The sequence below is a fragment of the Mchenga conophoros genome, linkage group LG17 (genome assembly GCF_057382185.1).
Source record: "Mchenga conophoros isolate Kocher_MC1m ecotype Shallow Benthic linkage group LG17, M_conophoros_male_GT1.1, whole genome shotgun sequence".
Classification (NCBI taxonomy): domain Eukaryota; kingdom Metazoa; phylum Chordata; class Actinopteri; order Cichliformes; family Cichlidae; genus Mchenga; species Mchenga conophoros.
Window position 1 is genome coordinate 34,134,268 of NC_140542.1, and position 21,775 is coordinate 34,156,042.

Below are 21,775 nucleotides of genomic sequence, written 5' to 3' on the forward strand. Positions count from 1 at the left end.
GAGCTCTGGATATTAAGTGTCATTTATTAATTTACTTTACTTAGATGGTGCTCTTTTTAACTACTATCTCTGTAATTGCATGTCTTTCACTCACACACCTGCCTTTAAGACTAATGCTCTGGTGACAGGTTTTAACAGCAGTTAAAAAGATATACCTAATAAAGTAGCCAGCGAGTGTATACTTAGTATATTAATGTGTGGAGCAACAACTTTGAATGTAACACAACATATTCCAGGAAGCAGTCCAGTTGCAGTGATTTCTTTCTTTCTGGGCTCCTTCTACATTCAAAGAATTATACAGAGCATCACTCACAACAGATTTCACTGGGGCATATCCTCATCTAAAAAGTCAATTCCTCCCAGAAGGCAATTATTCTGCCGCGGAGCGACATTGCAGAATAGATAACAGAACAGAGTTGCGTGCCAGGCTGCGTCAACAAATGTGAAAACTGGAGGGAATGTTTCATCTTCTTAGTGTGTCCCTGTAAAAGCAACCATACACGAGCTATGGAATGTCACGCTGTATTTATCATGGACCCGTTGTTCTTTTCAATATTTTCTGTCAAATATATACTGCTACATTAATGAATGCCCATATCAAACATGCTTATTGTTTAAAGTAATAGTAATTAGAGGTGGGTTTTGATAATCGATTCATCGGTTAAAATCGATTCTGGCTTGGATAACGTGATATCGATTCATTAAAATCCTGAATTGATTTTTTTAATATAAATTTATTTTGCCCGAATCTCAGTTTCGACAACCACCAAACAGCTAAAACAGTAAATGAGAGCAGGTACACGGATTCTGCACAAAGACGTAAACACAAAGCGCGGACCCGCCGACTGATCAGAATCAGTGAGATGTGGCCTTTCTCACCCGACGGCACGGACACGGTCGGGGCTGAAAGCCGACAGCTCGCTGATTCTGATGTTTCGGTGGGTCCGCGCTTTGTGTTTACGTCTTTGTGCAGAATCCGTGTACCTGCTCTCATTCTAGAGCTGTTAGTTTGATCGCTCTCCAAACAATATTGACCGAAAAGAAAAAGCAAAAGCAAAAGAAGATCCAAACTAAGCTTCACATAAACATCGTCATGAATTCCCTCTTACTTTTGCTGTTTTGCTTCCACCATGATAAAATCACACTACATGCACAGCTCTCTCTCTCTCTCTCTGTATACTTCAAGAACAGTTTCCCGTCTAAAAATCTGTTTTCTTCATTATTCGCTTGCTTGTTACGCACAAGTCTACCGTTGTTTACAGCGCTGTTGGCCGCTGTTTTTTCCCCTTTTACTTACTTCCGAAAAGAAAACCTAATTTCTGCCGTTCAATAGGCTACTGAACAAATTTAAACTTTTTAAATTTATGCAAAACGCTTAGCTGTGTCTCTAATAAAATCCCAGGCCAGGAAAATCACCTTCATGTTTTTCTGTGTTTTATCTTCAGCTACTTTGACACAAAGGCATCTGCTGTGATGCTCACACCTTTGATAAAGTCTTGCGAGTGTCAGCTTCCTTTTTATAGATACAAAAATATGTTAATGTACTGATCTGAATTATAATATTTCTGACTGTCTGAGGCAAAATTTCACAGATTCAAATTGAATTGAATCGAATCGAATCGTGGATCGAATCGATTCGGGGCCTTGTGAATCGGAATCAAAGCGATTCTAGAAATCAGTGACGATACCCAGCCCTAATAGTAATACAATCTCATTATTACAAGTAGCATTTACAAGGTATCCCTTTAATACTGTAAAAATCATTTTGTTTATGTGGGGCAACCAATCAAAAGAAGGATTTATTAAAGGCAGAGGATGGAAAACAGCTTCTTTTCTGACAGTGGATGAACTGAGGATGAACCTTGTGTAAGTTAAGGTGTAAGGATCATGCGAAGCCACTGTTCTAGAAAGCACGACAGTAAAAACACGGCGTTGAAAATGAGCATAATAGATCCCCTTTAAGAACTACAGTTTATTACACTTAGTGTCAGGAGGGCAATTAAAACAAGTGTGCTGCAGAGTGAGATACACATAATGTGGATTTGTGTGCATGTTTATATATTTGTGCACGATTCCATGTGTGTGTGTGTGTGTGTGTGTGTGTGTGTGTGTGTGTGTGTGTGTGCGGATCATGATTTGTGTCTCACTGTGTTTTTCTCCTTTAAAACTGAACTGGCAGTATGCCAGAAGTCTCTTATTAGCAGCCAATTAGCAAGGGGGAAGATGAATACACTGCCCCGAAAAATAAGAGGAACACCAGGCTGTTTTCTGCAGTAAAGTGGAAGAGAGACGGGAAGACTTGGAGACTTATTTTGTTCTCCTAGAGCCTAATGAGTATTTTTTTACCTGTGTGTTTCAGGGTCGGCCGTGCTTTTTGGGTAATTGAATTCAAAAGACAAGAGAGGGTACTGATGAACAAAGATTTTGTTTGCGTGTACCCAGTAACCTGTAAGAGGGATTTCATAAGAATCTGGCTCTGTGTGAGTCAGGTCAGGTAGATAATTCAGCTCCCACCTCCACACTGCGAGCGTAGGCAGTGACAGAAGAGGCTGCGACGACTCAACTGTTTTTGTTTTTGCAGCTTTTTTATATTTATTTATTTATTTTTTTAATTTTTTGTGAAGAGGCAGGTCCGGTGGGCTGAGGGCAGCAAAGGTTGAGAGTGATTTTGTTATACTCAGCAACGTGTACCATTCAGGAATAGTAATTTGGCCCCGCAATAGCCTTTAAAGCCTGACTGTGTGTGTGTTCGTTTATATGAGCCCAAGACTGAATCAGATTTGGCAGATTAGGGTATAAAAAAGAAAAAGATAAAAAAAAGGTCTCCCCTGAACTAAAGAGGACTCTCCTTTTCATTTCTGACTAAGCCATTGTGCCCCAATGAACACACTATTGATGGACTGTATTATTTTTGAATTATTTTGACCAGAAGACCAAGTAATGTATTATGCAGTGAGATTGATGGGTCAGGGAGGTTTACAGCCTAAAGCCAGCGCATTCAAAGTCACGAAGGGCACTCTCTTTCAACCTGGCTAGATCACCATGGTAACAATATGGGAACTAAAATAGCTAGCTATATACTAGCTATAAAGAATCTTTTTCTGGGGTAGTGTGTTTATGCATACGGACCTCTCAAACCAAACTGGTTTTATTTATATAGTGCCAAATCGCAAAAACAGTTGCCTCATAGGTCCTCATAGACACTACAATAATATAGAGAAAACCCCAACAATCAGACAGCCACTGATGAGTGACCACTTGGTGACAGCGGGAAGGAAAAACTCCCTTTTAATAGGAAGAATACCGGTCCCTCAAATGACCGCAGGGGCAGCCATCTGCAGGACCATTGTGAATGAGGGGAGGGCGACAGGACAAAAGATACACTGTGGAAGAGAGCCAGAGATTAACAATAAGTAATGATATAATGGAAAGTGGTGTATAAACACAGAGTGTATCCATAACTATGTTGTAAGTAAGATCATGAATGAGGCTGTGCAGTTGCAATAACATGCTGTCAGGAATTTCCATGCATTAAGTAAAATGAACTTACTGCACAACGCTAACACTAGAGCAAGAGAGAGAGAGAGAGAGAGAGAGAGAGAGAGAGAGAGAGAGAGTTTATTACAGAGAAATGGCTCTTTCCAAAATAAAAGCTATACTATACGCTTCTTCTGGGCTATATTCTCAGCAGCATATTGTAGCGGGTCAGGGCTGTTCGGGGTTCTGTTTGTACAGTTATGTTTTGTTTATGTTGCCATAGTGACGGGTGACGCCCTCTCGCTGCGACGGTGTGTCCTTCCGGGGTCAGAGGGCGCCCTGTGTGTTGTTGTTGTTGTTGCTGTGCGGTTGCCGCGCTGAGCAGTTGCCGCGCTGAGCAGTTAGCTAGCGGCAGTGTTCTTTTGCAGATGTCAATAAACGGCTGTGCTCCCTGGCTAGCTCACGGGAAGAAAGACTAAACGACACCTCCGTCTCCTCCTTGTCTGAGCTCGCCACATTGGTGTCAGAAGTGGGATGATGGTGGCACCCCATGTTCTGACCCGAATGACTTTTCCACCGCCGGTCGTGACCGGCCGGTGCGCCAAAAGAAGGCACCTGGACATTTGCAGGACTTTGTGTGGGGTAATGGGGTCGTCGGGGACAACTGACCCCTTAGGTGGGGGCTATGTAGCGGGTCAGGGCTGTCCGGGGTTCTGTTTGTACAGTTATGTTTTGTTTATGTTGCCATAGTGACGGGTGACGCCCTCTCGCTGCGACGGTGTGTCCTTCCGGGGTCAGAGGGCGCCCTGTGTGGTGTTGTTGTTGTTGCTGTGCGGTTGCCGCGCTGAGCAGTTAGCTAGCGGCAGTGTTCTTCTGCAGATGTCAATAAACGGCGGTGCTCCCTGGCTAGCTCACGGGAAGCAAGACCAAACGACACCTCCGTCTCCTCCTTGTCTGAGCTCGCTACAATATTAAACATATCAGGTCCCCATAAGGAGAATCATGTGCTAACGGCTGTCTAAATGACTCGGGTAAAGTTTGTAGCATGCATGTGTGTTGTTTTTGTCTACTTCCACTTGTCTTTGCACTAGGATGATGTCGGTGTAAATGTGCAGTCGTATTCCTTGTGTTCCCACTAGTGCTGTCAGCGTTAATCTCGTTGAAATGACGTTAACGCCACAACACGGCAAATCTCCGTTAACGAGCTACCCCTGATCGCCCCGTGCTTAGACGGCCAATGAGTTAACGAGCTAACTGCGCTAACACACTAGTTCCCACCCATGTAATTGAGCATTGCGTGGCACATCCAACATACTGTTTTACTTTAGTCCATGACGCGCTTACCTTCAGAGTCATACCTCACATGAAAACCAAAATAATTCCAAACGCTAGATCTGAATGAGGGTGGGGGAGGTTCAATTTGCCATGTTACAAGGAGAGCTTAACTTCTGTCTCGCTAGCTTGCCCTGCACTCTTCCTTCTGACGATGCTGTCTGTGTTGAGCGCTCAGTGGATCTGCGCTCGACAGTGCAGCCTAGGCATCGTCAGAAGGAAAGTTGATAAAATAAATTACAAATTTTGTATTGTTCATACATATGCGTACCGAACCGAAAGCACTGTATCTAACGGTTCAATATCAATACGAGTATCGTTGCACCCCTAATATATATGTATATATACATATATATGTATATATACCAAACGACACCTAATATATATGTATATATACATATATATTATATATATGTTATATATGTGTATATGTGTGTGTGTATATATATATACACACATATGTGTGTGTGTATATATATATATATATATATATATGTGTGTGTGTGTATATGTATGTGTGTATATGTATGTGTATATATATGTATATGTGTATATATCTATATATCTATATATCAGAAAATCTTTAATGAATTGGTTAATTTCACTTGGCCAAGTATTTTTGTTGTTGTTTTTTAAACTTCATTATGAAAACTGATTGGTCTTGTTTAGCATCATTTTTAAACATATCGAGTTTGAAGCTCTAATGTGCAGCTATAATGTGAGAGATTAGCAATAGATTCATATTTGAACTACATTCATCACATTTGCTCAGGACCTGTGCTGTAATTTGCCAGAACCTTCATATGTCTCCCCAACCTGTTCCCTCTGTTTGAAATGAGTAGGTTCTTTTTGTGCTGAAGAAGAGTCAAACAACCTCTTTTTTATGAACATGCCTGAATCAAAAGCCCAGGTTAACAAAGAAAGCTGACTGACCATTTGTGGTTACCTCTGACTGGGTTTTAGGATTTGTCCATTCAGCAAATGAAAAGAAGATCTGTCTACGTCAAACTTTTGTATTGTGCCCTAGGCTGTGCATTTATACATAGGTCTATGTTTTTTTGTTTTGTTTTGTTTTGTTGTTGTTGTTGTTGTTACATACAAAGCGGAAAATACAATATGCTTGGTCGAAGTGAAATTAAGACTGACTTGAGTTCAGTTTTACAATAATAAAGCAATTACAGTAATTTTCAGTTGTAATGAAAAATCTAAAGCCCCTTTCACATGTGCTCTGCAGCCCCGAGTAAGCCAGCCAACAGAGGAACATGTGGGAACACAAATAGAAGGCAGTATTTATCTATTTCACTGCTTCCTGATACAAAGTCAGTAGATTGCACTGATGGTCAAAAGCACAGCTAATATTCCGGTGCTTTGACCTGTAACGTACCCTGTATTTCCACTAGCACGAATGCATCGGAAGTAGACTCTTCGTGATGTGTGCCACAGATGAACTTCACGCAACTTTGAATAAGGTTGTGTGAAGTTCATGTGTGAAACAGCTTAGCTGCGAATTTTAAGGGAAAAAGTTGCATTACTCCTGCAATCTATATTTGTATTGATACCCGTCTGTAGTAACAGCACTGACTGGTTTTGTCTACAAATTCACCAACTCACTGTTACACTTGGTAGACAGCTAAAGCAAAAGTAAGATACAGTAATGGATGCAAGTGATGACCTGTTTAAATGTGTGTGTATGTGACTGTTTGGTTTTCATACATGCAACTGTCACTTATCTCTGGTATCATTTTAGTTATGTGGTTTACAAGTTTCGTCTACTGTAATAAAATGGGTTGTCACTTTTTGATTACGCTGTTATCTCAGCGATACAACATTGCTCACTGTTTACTGTTTGGAACAGGATTATGATGCAATGATATTATAATATGCTGAAATCCTATATTGAATGCTATCATTATCTTATTTATAGGCCTGACAGTGGCTCTGCAGCTTGTCCACAGTGACATAGAGCAAAAGTGAGATGCAAATGCTTAACTAAGGGTTTAAAAACCAAACTCAGATCTCAGATAGAACCCAAACTTCTGAGATTTGAAACACAAATTGAGAAATTTCTCCACAAATAGTGACGTAGTTGCAGCAGCGTGGCAGTTTAACATAAAAATGTCGCTTGACAAGTTTGCTTTATATCTATGAGTATAACCAGAATATAACCAGCTAAGTACAAGGTTGGAAAGAGACACATTGCAGTGAGTTGCAATTGTCAACACAGTCCGACACCTGAATTAAACTTTTGAAGAGAATCTGCATAGATCCTACGACGTAGCCTGTGCAAGTGGCAAACACCACTTGTGACTGCACTGATGGTGACATTTGGATACGTTTCTAGGAGGGTGCATGTCATGTGCATGTTACATTGGAGGGTTTCAGAATGGTTTGTGGTTATAGTGTACCTGCAGCACAGATTTAACACTAAAGCATAAATCCACTGGGACTCGGATTGATTGCAATGTGTGAACAACCTGTCTGTATGTATGATTTATAGGGCAGTTATTTCCAGTGTGTCTGAGAGTGATTGCACTCAATCTGCGTCAGACTGCAATTGTTTGGAGGCAGGTTGCTTCCCACCAGGCGACCTGTACACTTGTGATTGAAAATGGTCAACGGAGGTTAGAGGAGTTGCATGCTCAGCCTCTACAGTCAGTTTACCAATGCAAAAAAAGAGTTCAGTGCAGTTGTGGTGCAACCACTGATTGTTCTTAGTTACAAGGAAGTTATCGTCCTATTTTTACGCTAGCGTGACTGAACCATTAGGCATGCTAATCTGGTGAACACTAATTTTTAAAGTTTGTTCAGGTAAGAATGAGCTGAAAGTACTAGAAAATAGTAAGTAATTTAATTGTGTTAAAATAGAATGCACAATGAACTGACATATCGAAAGAACAGCTACACTTTTTAAGGAGGTTGAGAGGTTTTAATGTTTCATCTGAAATGATGACTCTCTTTTATAAAAGTTTTATTGAATCTGTTTTAACTTTCTGTATCATTGCTTGGTACGGTAGTATGTCCATGGATAATAAGACCAGACTTAACAATCTGGTTAAAGTGGTGGGCAAGATTTCAGGGAGGTCTCAGGTCCAGCTTGTGGACTTTTATAACAGGCAGGTGCTGAGGAAGGCAACTTCTGTCCTGTTGTGTTCAGATCATCCTCTCTTTAACGATTTTCAACTGCTTCCATCAGGTCGTCGTTATAAAATGACTGCAGTGAAGACAAAGCGACACAAATTGTCATTTGTACCTAGTGCTATTATCTTAATTAACAACACTAAATTGTAAGTGTTGTTGCCATTGCACATTGCACTTTTTTCGATGGAATATCTAGGTTGTTTTATCAGGCTTATATTATATTATAGTATTTTTTTAATGAGTGTACGTGATGTGTTGGCTGTATGTTTGTTGTTTGTTTTGACATACTGCGAATCAATTTCCCATCAGGGACAATAAAGTTACCATTGACCATTGACCATTGACGCTGAAAGCTTTTGCCTTGCTGTACTGTCATATGTGGCCTTTGAAAATTACCCAGAAGACACCGTTTTAGAACCTGTTTAAATAGGCTTCACGTAGGCACTTTCTACAGGTAACATTATCACAGACGCAACATACATATTTTATGCTTTCAACGTGCTATTCATCTCTTGTACTTCTTCTTCTTTTTCTCTGCTTCTGTAAGGTAGTGTAGTCCAGTGTGTCTCTACCCAGTTTGCAAACAAGTCACGTCTCTTTGTTGACTCTCATTGACTCAAACCTCTTACAGCTAATGAACCATTTCACCACTGCCTCCCAACTTTCCCCGAAACACGCACAACAATAATAATTGTTGTCGTCGTCTCGTCTCCTGCATATTCCCTTGCTGTGAGGCTGTTTATGTAGCTGCTTCTCTGGACAGGCAGAGACATCAAGGCGATGCGTTTTGAGCTCTAAATACAAGCTGACGCTTTAATTTAGCTCTGCTGACATTTGGAGTTATTGCATAAGGATATTGAACTGAGACGACAGCCATCATGTAGGATTTCCTCTTAATAAAAAAAGAGCTGCGGGGTGACTCGCAGACTGTTTGCATTACTTGTTTATATATGTGTGGGTGTCTGCTTGCTTTCTATACATGTAAGTGTCATCACTGACAGGTGTAATGGTTTGCAAATCCAGTCTGCTGGAATAAAACTTGAGATGTGCTCTTGTGAACGTGCTATTTTCGTCCAGCCTTAAAGTTGCTAACTGTATATGGTTTGGAATATGGTTGTTATATATTTTGAGCTTTGGTGAGGGGTAAGAGATGATAAATTGATGAGAACATGATATTTCATTAATGAATGTTATCACTCTCTGATTTTTAGGTCTGGCAGTGGCTTTGCAGCTCCTCCATGGGGATATAGATCAACTAAGACGGGAGTACATGGTCCTTTTCACCCGTGGTGTGTCAATCACCAGGAAACTGGGCTTCTCTGATGTCATCATGCCAGGTAGGATACCACAAACCAACATTACTTTGTAGGTCTCAAAGCAGTTGTTGTCAAAGTGGGGCTGGGGGACTAATAGTCATGGTGTTGTGGAAAAATAAGTGCGCTGTGTCATTTAAAAAGGGCACATTTACAGTTGGGGGCAATTTACCTCTATAAAGCAAGATAACTGTGTCCATTACTCACTTCACGTTGTCTTTGGGTCAGTAGAAGCGCTTATTTGATGTGACACATCACATCAGTCTCTCATATAATCACTCATTTCCCTCAGGGTGCAATGAACCATTTGTTGTGTAGCTTTGCTTATCGGCTGAGTCAAAACTAACTAAGAATTGTGTTTTTATTCTTATTTCGTTTTATTGCTGTTTTTCTGATCACGGGTGACAGAAGGGTCGTCTGTCGTTCCATTCATACACTCTTTATTTTCACGTTGAGTGGCTGTAATCCCTCAAAGCTAGCATTGAGCAAGGGGTCGAGAGTTTATTACAGCGAGAGCAGAGCTCACACGTATGTAGACTGTCATATACACACCAATGTCCGAGTCATCAGACAGTATTAGGCTGTTTAGCAGACAGCCAGGCCATAGCTGGATGATTTGAACAGTGCCCCTACCTTATTATGACAGAGGGGTTTTTACTGAGCACCTGCGCCTCCTAATGTTTTTTCTGTCACACATAAACTGCTGCTGCTATTGGTAAAAACATATTTATTGTCTGTAAATACGGGGTTCCAATAACTATTGCACAGCCAGCAGGTGTGGGTAGACCTAATGCGTCCTATCATACGTCAATGTTTGTTACATAAAGTTTTAGCTGACAGACTTGAGGCTGTTAACAGTATATTTTTTTTGTTTTGGTACTCTGTTTGTATTGTATTTGTTGGCCTGTCTCAAAATTATTATAGTTATTCTTATTATAGTTGTCGTGTTTACACCCAACATCTCTGCCTACTGCATGAATCGAGAGATATTTGAATTCCACCCTCACAAAGATGAATCATGCTGTTAAAGGTAGAGAGATGACACTTGGCTGCTTCTGTAAATGCACCTCGGGCTTAGCTGAATTGGGTCTTATCGCCTGGGTACCAAATACACAGCCACATGTTTATATGTACACACGCCCGGGGAAAAGTAGGGAAGGAAACTACTGGCTGAATTAGCTCTCTGAGGCAGCTGAACATAAGGGGACTTTTTCAACAGAAAAGCTGATGTCTTAAAAAAGCTAGATATGCTGTCTGGTCACACAGATATAGAGGAACCACATACTGTGGGCCCCCCCAGCGCCTCGCTAACAAAGATTTATGTACACCATCTCCTTTGTCTTTTTCTGGCTACCGGTACAAACCCTTAACGCTGAGTGCTCTCACCCTTTCTGCTTGTGCAAGTCTGCCCATGGGCAAAGGAGCAAAGGAGACTGCCTTTCCTCCTTTTTCCTCTTATTTCTCATTCCACGTTTTGTGTGCGATCTTTCCTCTCATTTTCTTTGTCACACACAAACAGACTCTTTTCTCCGTCCAGCTGCTCCCCCCACCGTCTCCACTTCCCCTTTTCCCATTGTACATTAAAAAAAAAAGTGTTCCTGTCGACCTTCCTGTGCTCTTTGTGTGTATGTGTGTGAGTGTGTACATATACTTGTATGTATAACGTTGGGGTGAATGTATATAGTCGAAATCATCATGAAGAAGAAGAAGAGTGTAGCGGTCTGATTAAGAGTAGATAATAAGTGCTAACTCTAATGATAGACACGACCACTGAAACCTGCCGAAGTTATTTGTCAAACCACATACATTTTTTTTCTTACTTACCCAGCACACTCTGCATTTATACTCCCCCACCACAGGAAACCGTATATGAATGGCTGCAGTCATTGAACAGCTGCAGTTATAACAAAGACAAAGATTATTTCTTCCTCAGATTATTTTCCCAGATTGCAGCACATGAGAAGCACAGAAAAGGCTGCATTTGTTGCAGGGTTGTTTATAAGTCAGATTTTTTAGCTTGAAGTCATACTGAACAATGATTATGCTCCCAAACAGTATGAATATGCACAGTTACCGTAAGCTTATGTCCTGGGATAGATTGATTAATAGGAAAGAGTGAGGGTTCTGTTCCAATTTGAATACACGTACATTATTTATTCATTTGTGCGATTTGTGTTTGTGAATCGTTTCATGTGCTGTCCTTGCTTCTGAGCCCTGGGGGTTGTGGCCCCCATGAAGGATAAAAAAAAAAAAAAATAAAACTCAGAAATCATTAAAAAGCAAACAGAATAGCAATTATTAAATATCTGAAAAAAAAAGAAAGAACAAAACCCCCCCAGAATTAATACCTTCAGGCTTCCCCCCCCAAGTAAAATATTAAATACTGCTCACCTGTTCAGACATATAAGAGTAATAAGAAAATGGTATAACTGGTTGAAAGCCCAGTACATGTATTCAACCTCACGAGTCGATAATTCTTTGTTTTAACAAACAAAATCCACATCCTCCCCCTTTTACCCCCTGTTTTGACCTTTGTCAGGCTCAACCACAATGACAGTTTGACATGTTAAAATGTTATAACAATTACTATTTTCTTTTCTCGATTACTTAAAAATGCCAGTGTCCCCATCTCACGCACGCACACGCACGCACGCACGCACGCACACACACACGCACACACACACACACACACACACACACACACACACACACACACACACACAAAGAGCAGTCTTTAATTGTTGAACATTCTGACAGCCAGATGTCATATTTCATGTCACCAGAAAATATATCATCAAATGCCACCTAATGTAAACGCTGTCCACCCCTGCCAGGAGGAATTACGCAGAGAATCTGCAGCGCTCTCATTAATAATGCTAGCTCATGTGCATAATCAATGCTTTGTTGCCTCTTTCCTGCAGGAGTGATGAGAAACGACCTTTACATCACACTGGAGAAAGGAGAGTTTGAGAAGGGGGGGAAGAGCGTGGCGAGGAATGTAGAGATCACCGTGTATGTGCTGGATATTGATGGACAGATCCTAAAGGTGAACACTGCTTTTGTGTCTTACTTAGCAAATATAAACAGTTTTGTTGCTAGACACAACAACTAAGGCTAATAGATTTAAATCCCTAACCAGTTGCACACTATTAAGGAAAAAAAAAGCGTCTTTTTTGGAGCAAATCTCTTCATCTAAGCACTGCTGACCCAGATGAGGGCTAAGTGTCTCTCTAGTGTGTTGCCCATTTCTGGTGCAGCACTGTGACAGTCTGCCTCTGTGGTTTCCTGCACAGCCTAGGCCTTGGACAGAAAATAGAGTCAAATATAACCCCGCTGTCACTGCTGCTGCCACTACATGGCACGCAACCCCCATCCAAAACACATAAACACAAATGTAAACCTTGTCTTCCTCACTTTATTGCCTTTTGTTGGCTCTGGAAGGTTTACAACACATTTCGAGCTGATATATTAATTCACAGTGTCCTTTTCGGTCTGCCTCGCCCTTGAGGCCATTCTCTTCTCTGACTTTTCTGTTGTTGTTTGGGAAACGTTAATATAATATAACATTCTTTATATCTTTCAGGGTCATGTGACAGCTGGCTCAGGTGAACCAAGTGTGGATGAGTACCATTCCTTGGTGTTGTATCACAACAACAGTCCCCGCTGGGGCGACCAGATCAAGCTCCCTATTCCGGTCGACATGTTTCGGGGGTCGCACGTCCGCTTTGAGTTTCGACATTGCTCCAGTAAGTGAAAATAGGTTTGTCGGTTTATTTATTCAGGAAAGGTTAAGCGACCACATTTTTGGCAAGTTTCCGCACATTTTAATACACCGTCGGCTTGTGGTGTGAATGCGTGAGGAGCTGCATTCTTCACAGCTGAATACCTTGGGAAGTTGAAGATAAAGACCAGACATCCTGCACTGACTCCACTGTGCCCTGCAATTCCAGGCACATCACTGATAAACCTTTGAAAGAAGTATTCATTTTCCTTGCTTGCTTCAACCTACCAGCCCTCCAGCCTTGTGCCCACTCCACATAGACGGTGTCCAAGTGTTTAAGCTCTTTTTTTCGACTTTGGTACTGATACTAGTTTGTCCAACTTCTCATTTCCTAATGAGACAAAACTTTAATTATAATCAAAGTATGCCTCACTCCCTCTCACATTCTTTCTGTGCTTTGGGGAGAAGGCCGGGTCTCTTCTCTTATAACAAGTCGATATTATTATGCCAAGCCGTGAGGCTGTGTGGCTGTGTGCAGCAGATATAGTAGCCTTATTACTGCTGGCAGTGCTAGTATTCCCACATAAAGGCTGCCTATTAAGATCCCAATTTAAGCCTGTGGTGACACCAAACTGAGGAGGCCATATTACACATGTTATAAGGGCTTCCAAATTCGGGGGCAACCTGCCTGCAAAATTCTGATTAGCACACACTCTCATTTTCAGTTAAGGCTTAATGGAAGGTTTGGTTTTCTGACTATGCCTTTAACTGCTAATTTGTTTTTGAACTCATTATTATCCAGTGTTGCTTCTAAATGGGGCTAATAGGAACAATAAGGACCTGCCAGTATAAGCTGTGCAATGCTTTATTAACTGGTTGTTTATACAGTACAGTTCTGAACCAGTTGAATCAATTTACATGAGAAGCTGTACCTTTTATGAATAAAACGGCATGTTACTGCGTGTGGGTCTTGCACTTATTTTTCTATTAATAATGTGAATTATTAAGCAGTTCCTTCCATTATAGAGCCTCAAAACTGCCATGTTTGGACTCTTTACAAAAAGGCAACCTGAGATAATTACAAACTGCGGCCACAAGAAGGCTGTAATTTAAAGGATGTTGCAAACAAGCAGTAACTTATAGTGGATGAATACTGTTTTATATATAACAAGAGTGACTGCTTTAACTTTGTTTTTTTAATTGATATTGCTTTTTAGATTTCACCGGGTTAGCAGTACTTGCCTTGATTGTCCCAATGAAGTGGCACTGCAGTGGCATAATGGTACCAGCAATCATTCAGGACGCAAAGTTAGGCTCAGGTCCAACATCAGCCAATGCTGATGCCCTTATACTTAGCATAGGGTACCTGGGCAGTGGTTTAGCCTGCCTCCATTACTGCTGCACGGCTACAAGCCACTTTATAACCCGTCTCCACTTTAACTTCTCATTGTCATGGCATATATGACTGGACTGATGGCCTATCTGTTAAATTTTGTTGTTGTACTCCCCTTATCCATGATCCAAGCTGCAGATAGAACTAAAAATGTTATTTTGATTGCAATGGTAATTAGTGGTCTTTGTGAGTAGAAAACCTGAATAACAAGCCAGAGAGAAATGAGACAACAGTTTCTAGTTTGATGCATTAAAAACGTATTTCTCTTGGGAAAGACAACACACACAAAAATACAAACTCACAACAGACTAGTAGACACTGTTAAATAAATCACTGGTGTTGCAATAAAAGGAAATAGAAACTTTCCATGCTCCGCTTTTGCTTCCCGCTGTGCACGCATTAACATTTCACTGCTAAGGCAGCAGATAAATCAGATTACATGTGTTCATACTGCAAATTATGCCCAGAACTTTCAGATAAAGCTTCCCACATTAATGAAATCCTCAAAAGAGTAAATCAACTTAAAAACCCCCAAAAAACAACAACTTTTTGCTTAGTTACCTCACATCCTACCGTTATGCAAGTGTGATTAAAGGGGTAGTGAATTTCCGAGTACAGGTGAGGTGTCCTTTAGATTTTCCTGTTATTAAAAAAAAAAAAATTACATCACGTTTCAAAATTAAAATTAATTGCCTTACATATGCAAAGCTCAGGTTTTATATATTTAAACCTCTGTTGTTTACCCTATATCAACCAATGCTCTTGATGTTTGATTGTGCTAAAATGAGCAGGAGCATGCACTTCGTTTGCACATCTTTGCACTTGCATACCCACTGATTGGCACCTTCAGCAGTCAAAGGTTACTCACAGAGCCTTTGAATAAATACTTTTCTTCTCCCTGGAAACATACTAAGAATTCAACATATTAATTTGCTGCTGTTAAGTCTAAAAAAGAAAGCATTTTTGTTTTGACGCAGTCTGGGCTGTTCTATTTTTGGACTCAATATCACGTCCATGTGTTGTTGTTTGACAGCTAAAGACAAGGGAGAGAAGAAACTGTTTGGCTACTCCTTTGTTCCTCTGATGCAAGAGGACGGAAGGACTCTGCCAGATGGCACCCATGAGCTCATTATCCATAAGGTAAGACCTGCATACCCTCACCATCTACTGTAGGCTTTGACTGGGGGGGGAGTACCAAATCAATTTTAACCTCTTCTTGGCAGGATATTCGTTTTTGGCTTATATATAGTGTATATAGTTTTTACTGCAGAAACCTTCACAGTGTTGTGTAGGTTCATCTAAGATTGTGATATCTTAAAAAAAAGATATCATCTCATGTCCATCAGTAGATTGTAGCTTAGCCGTGATCTTAACTGAACCTGTTGATTGTTTTGCATCTCACAGGTGCTGTCAAGGATAATTTGGATGGGATTGTGCCCTGTATATGATTACGTGAATCACTGTCTCTAAATGGCAAATTGTGAGAGTCTTTTATGATACAGTTAAGAGCCACCGGCCACCAAACAGCTCGCATCACTCAATTACAGGGTTGCACGCCAGCGAGTAATGTCCGCTTACATAACATTGCCAAGCTGTGAGGTTGAATTTAACCAGGCGTAAGTGTTGCTGTATTTCTGTTTGTTAGTCTGCATCTCTTTATTTAGATTCACCTTTTCTCCCTACGTTTTAAGCGACTCACAGGTTTGTCGTATCAAAGGTCTGAAACAAGTAAAATGACCAGTATCCCCAGTTAAAAGCTGCTGCAATGCTGTCTTGGGTGTAATTCGGAATAATTGCAGACTAGATGCTTTTCCTCAGCTGCAGGCGAAGGGTGTGTCCAGTTCTGTGGAAGGAAAAGAAACATGAGTGCATTCATGCATTTTATTGGCAGTAAGGGGTCCAAAAATATGATGTATTTATTCTATGATTATCTATGGTTTAGTTCAACAGTGTATAAACACAAAGAAAAATGCTATTTTCTTTGTACTTTTTCATGTCAGGCTGCAAGATTTAGTCTTACCAAACCCCAGGTTTTGAGCCTGCTGGTTTTAGTGGACTGCTTTCTTTTTCCTGTGTGTCTCCACCATAGAGGGGGGTAAAGGCCCATTGTAATGCCAGATGAAAGTTGCTGAAAAGCTCAATGAAACTGCATGGCCTAGTTTCTCCTCAGGCCTAAAATAGACACACAGGAGCAGTCCAAACTCTTTGGTAGCTTTGGAGCTCAAACAGCTTCAGATGTAGGACTGCATGTTAAATCCATAACACAAGACAATCTAATTTCAGTCAAGACCTCTTCAGTAAAAAGAAGACTGTCTTTTGTTTTTTTACCTTCATAAACAGTAATTTATCTATGCCTCTGTTTAAGCAATTTCCCCACATAAGAGGGTGAGGAAGGAGAGCAGCAACAAGATTCTTGGTACCAAGCAGACCAGGCCTTAATGACAACAGATATAACAGTGGAATCAGACACAACATGAAAAGAAGGGTCTGATTCAGAGGTTGGTTGCAAAGGAGCTTGCAGAGGCAGTTGGTGAAGTCACACATATTGCTTCAACAGTTGGGGGTTTCTGATGGTTCAGAGATTTACAAGGAAAGCTAATAACACTTTTGTTCGGAAACGAGCCTATTTCTAACTTCAATATATGACAGGATGATTAGCCACCATGAGGATCAACTTCTCCTTTATTTTGATGTTGGATGACAAGTTAAAGAGCAACCACCTACCTCTCACAAAATATTTACAGACATGATTAGGCCCTGAAACGAGCACTGAAGCTTTTGAATAGACAAAAATGTAAACTATTTACTATTGCAAGTAAAGCAAAGCGATGGATCTGCTGGTCAGTTATCGGGCAATACAGGTCATTACTTAGTTCAAATGAATGCAAAGAAGGAGTATTAAAGCCTGAAAAGATGCCTGTGTGAATCCTCCTTACTCATCCTTTCAGGCTCAATATGACTGATGTATATTCCACCCAAGATCTTTGATGTGGTATGCCCAAATATTATCTTTTTGAAAAGTAATTAGAAAAATCATCCACCTTTTCCTGTATCTCCCCTCGTTCTCTGTTTTTAATCGGACACACTGAGGGTTCAAACTGGCATTTGAACCCTCAGTGTTGCATTCTTCTGCTCTTGTCCAAAACATATGCCAGTGGCAGCTCAAAAAAGTTGTGCTTTATTTTTTTTGCTTGGTTTCCTTGCAGTGCGAGGAGAACACCAGCTTGGCTGACTGTTCACGCTACCTGAAGCAGCCGTTCTCCAAGCCCAACCTGCCGTCTAACAATCAGACGCTGAAAGGAACCAAGGAATCTTTCTGGATCACCAGCTTCCTCTGCTCCACCAAGCTCACGCAGAACGGTAAACAAGACTCAGGCATCGACATTTGGGTCGCTTGCCTGCTGAACTGTTTTTGGCCGCCACACTTTTACAGATTTTAATTGGGAGTTTAGTTGTGCAGCACTTCACTAGCTGGTTCTGTGTACTTCTATAGATCAGCGAGTGTTACAAAGAATGCAATCAGGGCTTCAAAAGAGGCTGAAGAAAATGTAGAAATGCCATATGTTAAGGGAAGTCAAAGAGATGGGTTCTGTGCAAGTGTTGAACTGATGTTCCCCTCCCTAGTGCGCGAACAAACCAGTGAATATGCAAGGTGGTAGGAACGGCTTCTGATCTGCAAAACTCACTAATGAACTAATAAGTCCTTATGCTTTTGGGTTTGGGATTTCAGCATGGCTAGAAGACTAAGTCAGTGTTTGAATAGAAACTTTAAAGTTACAAGCATAATTCAGTTGCAACGCTCTTTGTTTATTTATCTTTTGAGATGCATTTTAAGACAACCAAAATCAGTAATGTAACAACACAAACAGAATTTTGAGTCTAAAATTGCAAAAAGACATTTCAGGTTCAACAGAGACAGCTAAAAGACTTTCTTCTTGAAGCTTATGTTTTATTCATGCGTATGTCTGGGGAATCCTGCACAGGAAAATGACTTTTTATCTCCCTCATCCTGCTGCACTTGAAAATGTCATCATTTGTTTGGATACGTTGGGGGCTTTGGGGCTATAATTGAAGGGCCTGATGATGCTTTGTGATGTGAGATGCACGCAGCTCTCATAATCCTCATAATCCTGTGTTGTTGTTGTTGTTTTTTTTTTTTGATCTTGATCTTGATCATCTTGATCTTGTCACTGTTTGTAAGTCATGTGTCTTTTTGCATCTTACCCCTCCTTGTTGTCTTCCTTCAGGTGATATGCTGGACCTGTTGAAGTGGCGAGCCCACCCTGAGAGGATCAACGACAGCTTATCAAAGCTGAAGGAGATCGATGGCTCGGAGATTGTCAAAGTAGGCCAGCAGACAGACTCTCGTCCATGATTTGGCCCTGCCTTTTCTTGCCTTGTTCAATTCAATTCAATTTTATTTATATAAAAGTGCCAAATCACAACAACAGTCACCTCAAGGCGCTTTATATTGTACAGTAAAGCTCACTGTTAAGAATGAAGTGTCACTGTTTTATTTCAATCAAAATGTATTTAAAGTTCAGGTTGAGGAAATGAAAGCCTGTTTTGTACTTCTCTAACAGTTTCTCCAGGACACCTTGGACACCCTCTTCGGGATTTTGGATGAAAGCTCCCAGAGATATGGACTTAAGGTGTTTGATTCACTGGTAAGTCAGTTGTCCAAATGGCTCAGTCGTGTCGCAGATTCTTTTTTGTGTGTGCGCATTCTCAGTTTTTCTTCACATCAGGAGCCATCTGATAGTGTTTGAGTCAACAGTAAGAGCAGATACACAAACTCCAAGAGAAAGATCTAGTGATGTAACGCTTCAGAGCTCGCTGAAGCAATCTCAACCTGGTCATGCTGCACTGAGCTGATAGTGTGAGCCCGGAGATCGATCTCTTTCTCTCTTTCTCTCTTTCTTTCTGTCTCTGTCTCCTCATGTCTCTCTCTCTCCAAATCAGTTTCACACTGACACACAAGCACACTTTCTCCTCTCACTTTGGCGTTATCAGTGATGAAAAGGTCTAGTGGGCCGCTGTAGCCATCAGGTTTTCTTTATGTTGCTCGAGATCAATCAAACAGGTTGGACGAATGGACTTGTGCTCTGTGGCTGGACAAGCTCAGATCATACAACAAGCTGCAGACATGAAGTGATGGGTTTTTAAAAATATTTCTAGAGATTTGTGTGCAGCATGTAAATACGCTTCTTTTTAATCTCGTAGCCTCATATGAAAGGCACAATTTTACATTCATGCATCTTAGATAAAACTTTATTAAAATACACAGAATTCTTTAGGGTTTTTTAAGCGATATGCCAACATGATTTTTTTTTTTAAGTTGTCTTCTCTGTTTACTCTAGGTCCATATCATCAACCTTCTCCAGGACAGCAAATTCCAGCACTTTAAACCAGTCATGGACACCTACATCGAAAGCCACTTTGCTGGAGCTTTGTCCTACAGGTATGTGATGTTTTAGCATTCACTTGTAACAAATGCTGCAGATTTTCAAGGCTACATCACAGAACCACACATTGTATTCTAATAAGATATCACAAGAGGTAGGCTGGACAAGAGAGTCCAACCTACGTCAATGCTGAGAGGCAGCTTTGCTCAGTCATGTGCTTTGATAGAAGATTGGATGAAATGCTTATGGTGCCCCCTGGTGGATGAAAAGTGAATTAGAAAATTGTGCTCACTTTTGTCTCCCTGGATTTCATTTCTCCTCCATCACACACCTGCTGTTCTCACCTCACCAGTTGTTTCTTTCAGTCTGTACCCATTTCTGTCTTCTGATATTTTTGTTAAACTTTCTTTTGTAAGCACACACACCGCTGCCACATTTCTAGAAGTTCTAAACAGGAAACAAAGATACTTAAAGAGTACTCTCATAAGTACTCAATGCCATATGTGTCAGAAGCGCACCGCTGGATGAAGATGATCTCTTGAGTTGAAGAGTTTAATTTCAAAGTTCGACCGTTTAAAGCAGCAGTAAAAAAAACTGAAACAGATTACAAGTGGGTGGGTGGCTAGGAGCTTTTATTACTCTTGTCAGCCCGCAGTTTCATGATTATTACACATGGCTGTAGTATTGTATTGATGAATTAATGTGACCAGAGTTCATTTAAATAATGGACGATAGACTGTTACATTTTAAAACATAACACTGTCTCATCTATATTTGCCAAATCCAGTGAGAGAAGCAATGCAGCTAGTGGTAACTAGTTGTACGGTGTGTGTGTGTGTGTGTGTGTGTGTGTGTGTGTGTGTGTGTGTGTGTGTGTGTGTGTCTCTCCTCCAGGGACCTGATCAAAGTGCTTAAGTGGTACGTGGACCGCATTGTTGATGCAGAGCATCAGGATCACATACAGCAGGTGCTCAAGGTGAGGCACGCACAAAGACAGCCAGGCCAGTATTTCAAACTGTAAATGCAGCTGCCTTTATCGATACACAAATACACCCATGCACACAATGACACCATCCACTGCCACTCCTGCTAATTCATACGTTCTTCTACCATTTGTTATCCCCCACCTGTGTCTATTACACTGCATGCAATTTTAATGAGCAGAAGCACAGTGCCTCTAGTGTTGGGAATCCTCATCACATTTTTCTAATGACTCATGCAGACACACTGTCAGTGGAGCACATTGCGGCACCCAAACTGTGGCTCCTCGTTTAACATTCACAGAATAGATTCTGCACCAGAAGTGAAATGGTAATCTGTAGTGCAGTAAATAATGAATAAGCGGTACAGTGCAGATGTGCTTGCAGGCTTTTCCACGTAGAAGCAGACAAGAGAATCTCTTTAGACGGGTTTAATTGCGTATCTAACATGTCGATGTGCTTATCTTTAGGCACATTCCTTTTTTAATAAAAAGCAAAGCGGATCACTGTCAAAAAACTGCTATATTATAAATGAGCTCAATAAAAATAAAATTAAAGGTTATCATGAATAAAATTGTTTTATTTATTTAAATTCATGTATTTCAAGACTTTGCCATAGACTGTATATTAAAGGCGTTGGTAGTCACATCAATGTCAGCTATTGCTTTTGAAGCTTCAAGATGGGCATTTTACTCAGTGTTGTTGTTTGTTGTTTTGTACCCACAAATGACCTAATTTGGAAAAATAAATCATGTAACTGCTAGCATGATTTATGCTATCAGAGAGACACAGATACCTGCTGCCATGTAAGTCAACTTATAAATAAAATAAAACTTTTACTCACTTTAGAAACTGGAGCATGGGCGTCTTTGACAGTATGTTGGTACAATTAAATAAGCAGCCATGTTATTTGTCAGGTAATTGCATTAAACCTCTTCCACGGGACATACAGTCGGAGAGATCCAGTTCAGTGACTTACATTAATTGAGGGGATCTCCGAGCAGATGGCTAAAGGC

The 21,775-nt window shown here is 40.7% G+C and overlaps 1 protein-coding gene across 4 annotated transcripts in view; it reads left to right on the forward strand.

Annotated features, from left to right (window-relative positions):
- The window catches only part of dock4b (dedicator of cytokinesis 4b), a 138,162-nt gene that overhangs the window by 64,086 nt on the left and 52,301 nt on the right, over nt 1-21,775 (forward strand). For all 4 annotated transcript variants that reach the window (XM_085250946.1, XM_085250949.1, XM_085250947.1 and 1 more), the window contains exons 13-21: nt 9,159-9,284; nt 12,182-12,306; nt 12,844-13,006; nt 15,408-15,514; nt 17,581-17,734; nt 18,622-18,719; nt 18,958-19,041; nt 19,735-19,835; nt 20,674-20,755. In XM_085250946.1, the coding sequence (XP_085107072.1) occupies nt 9,159-9,284; nt 12,182-12,306; nt 12,844-13,006; nt 15,408-15,514; nt 17,581-17,734; nt 18,622-18,719; nt 18,958-19,041; nt 19,735-19,835; nt 20,674-20,755 (1,040 nt within the window). The remainder of the gene's footprint in view (nt 1-9,158; nt 9,285-12,181; nt 12,307-12,843; nt 13,007-15,407; nt 15,515-17,580; nt 17,735-18,621; nt 18,720-18,957; nt 19,042-19,734; nt 19,836-20,673; nt 20,756-21,775) is intronic.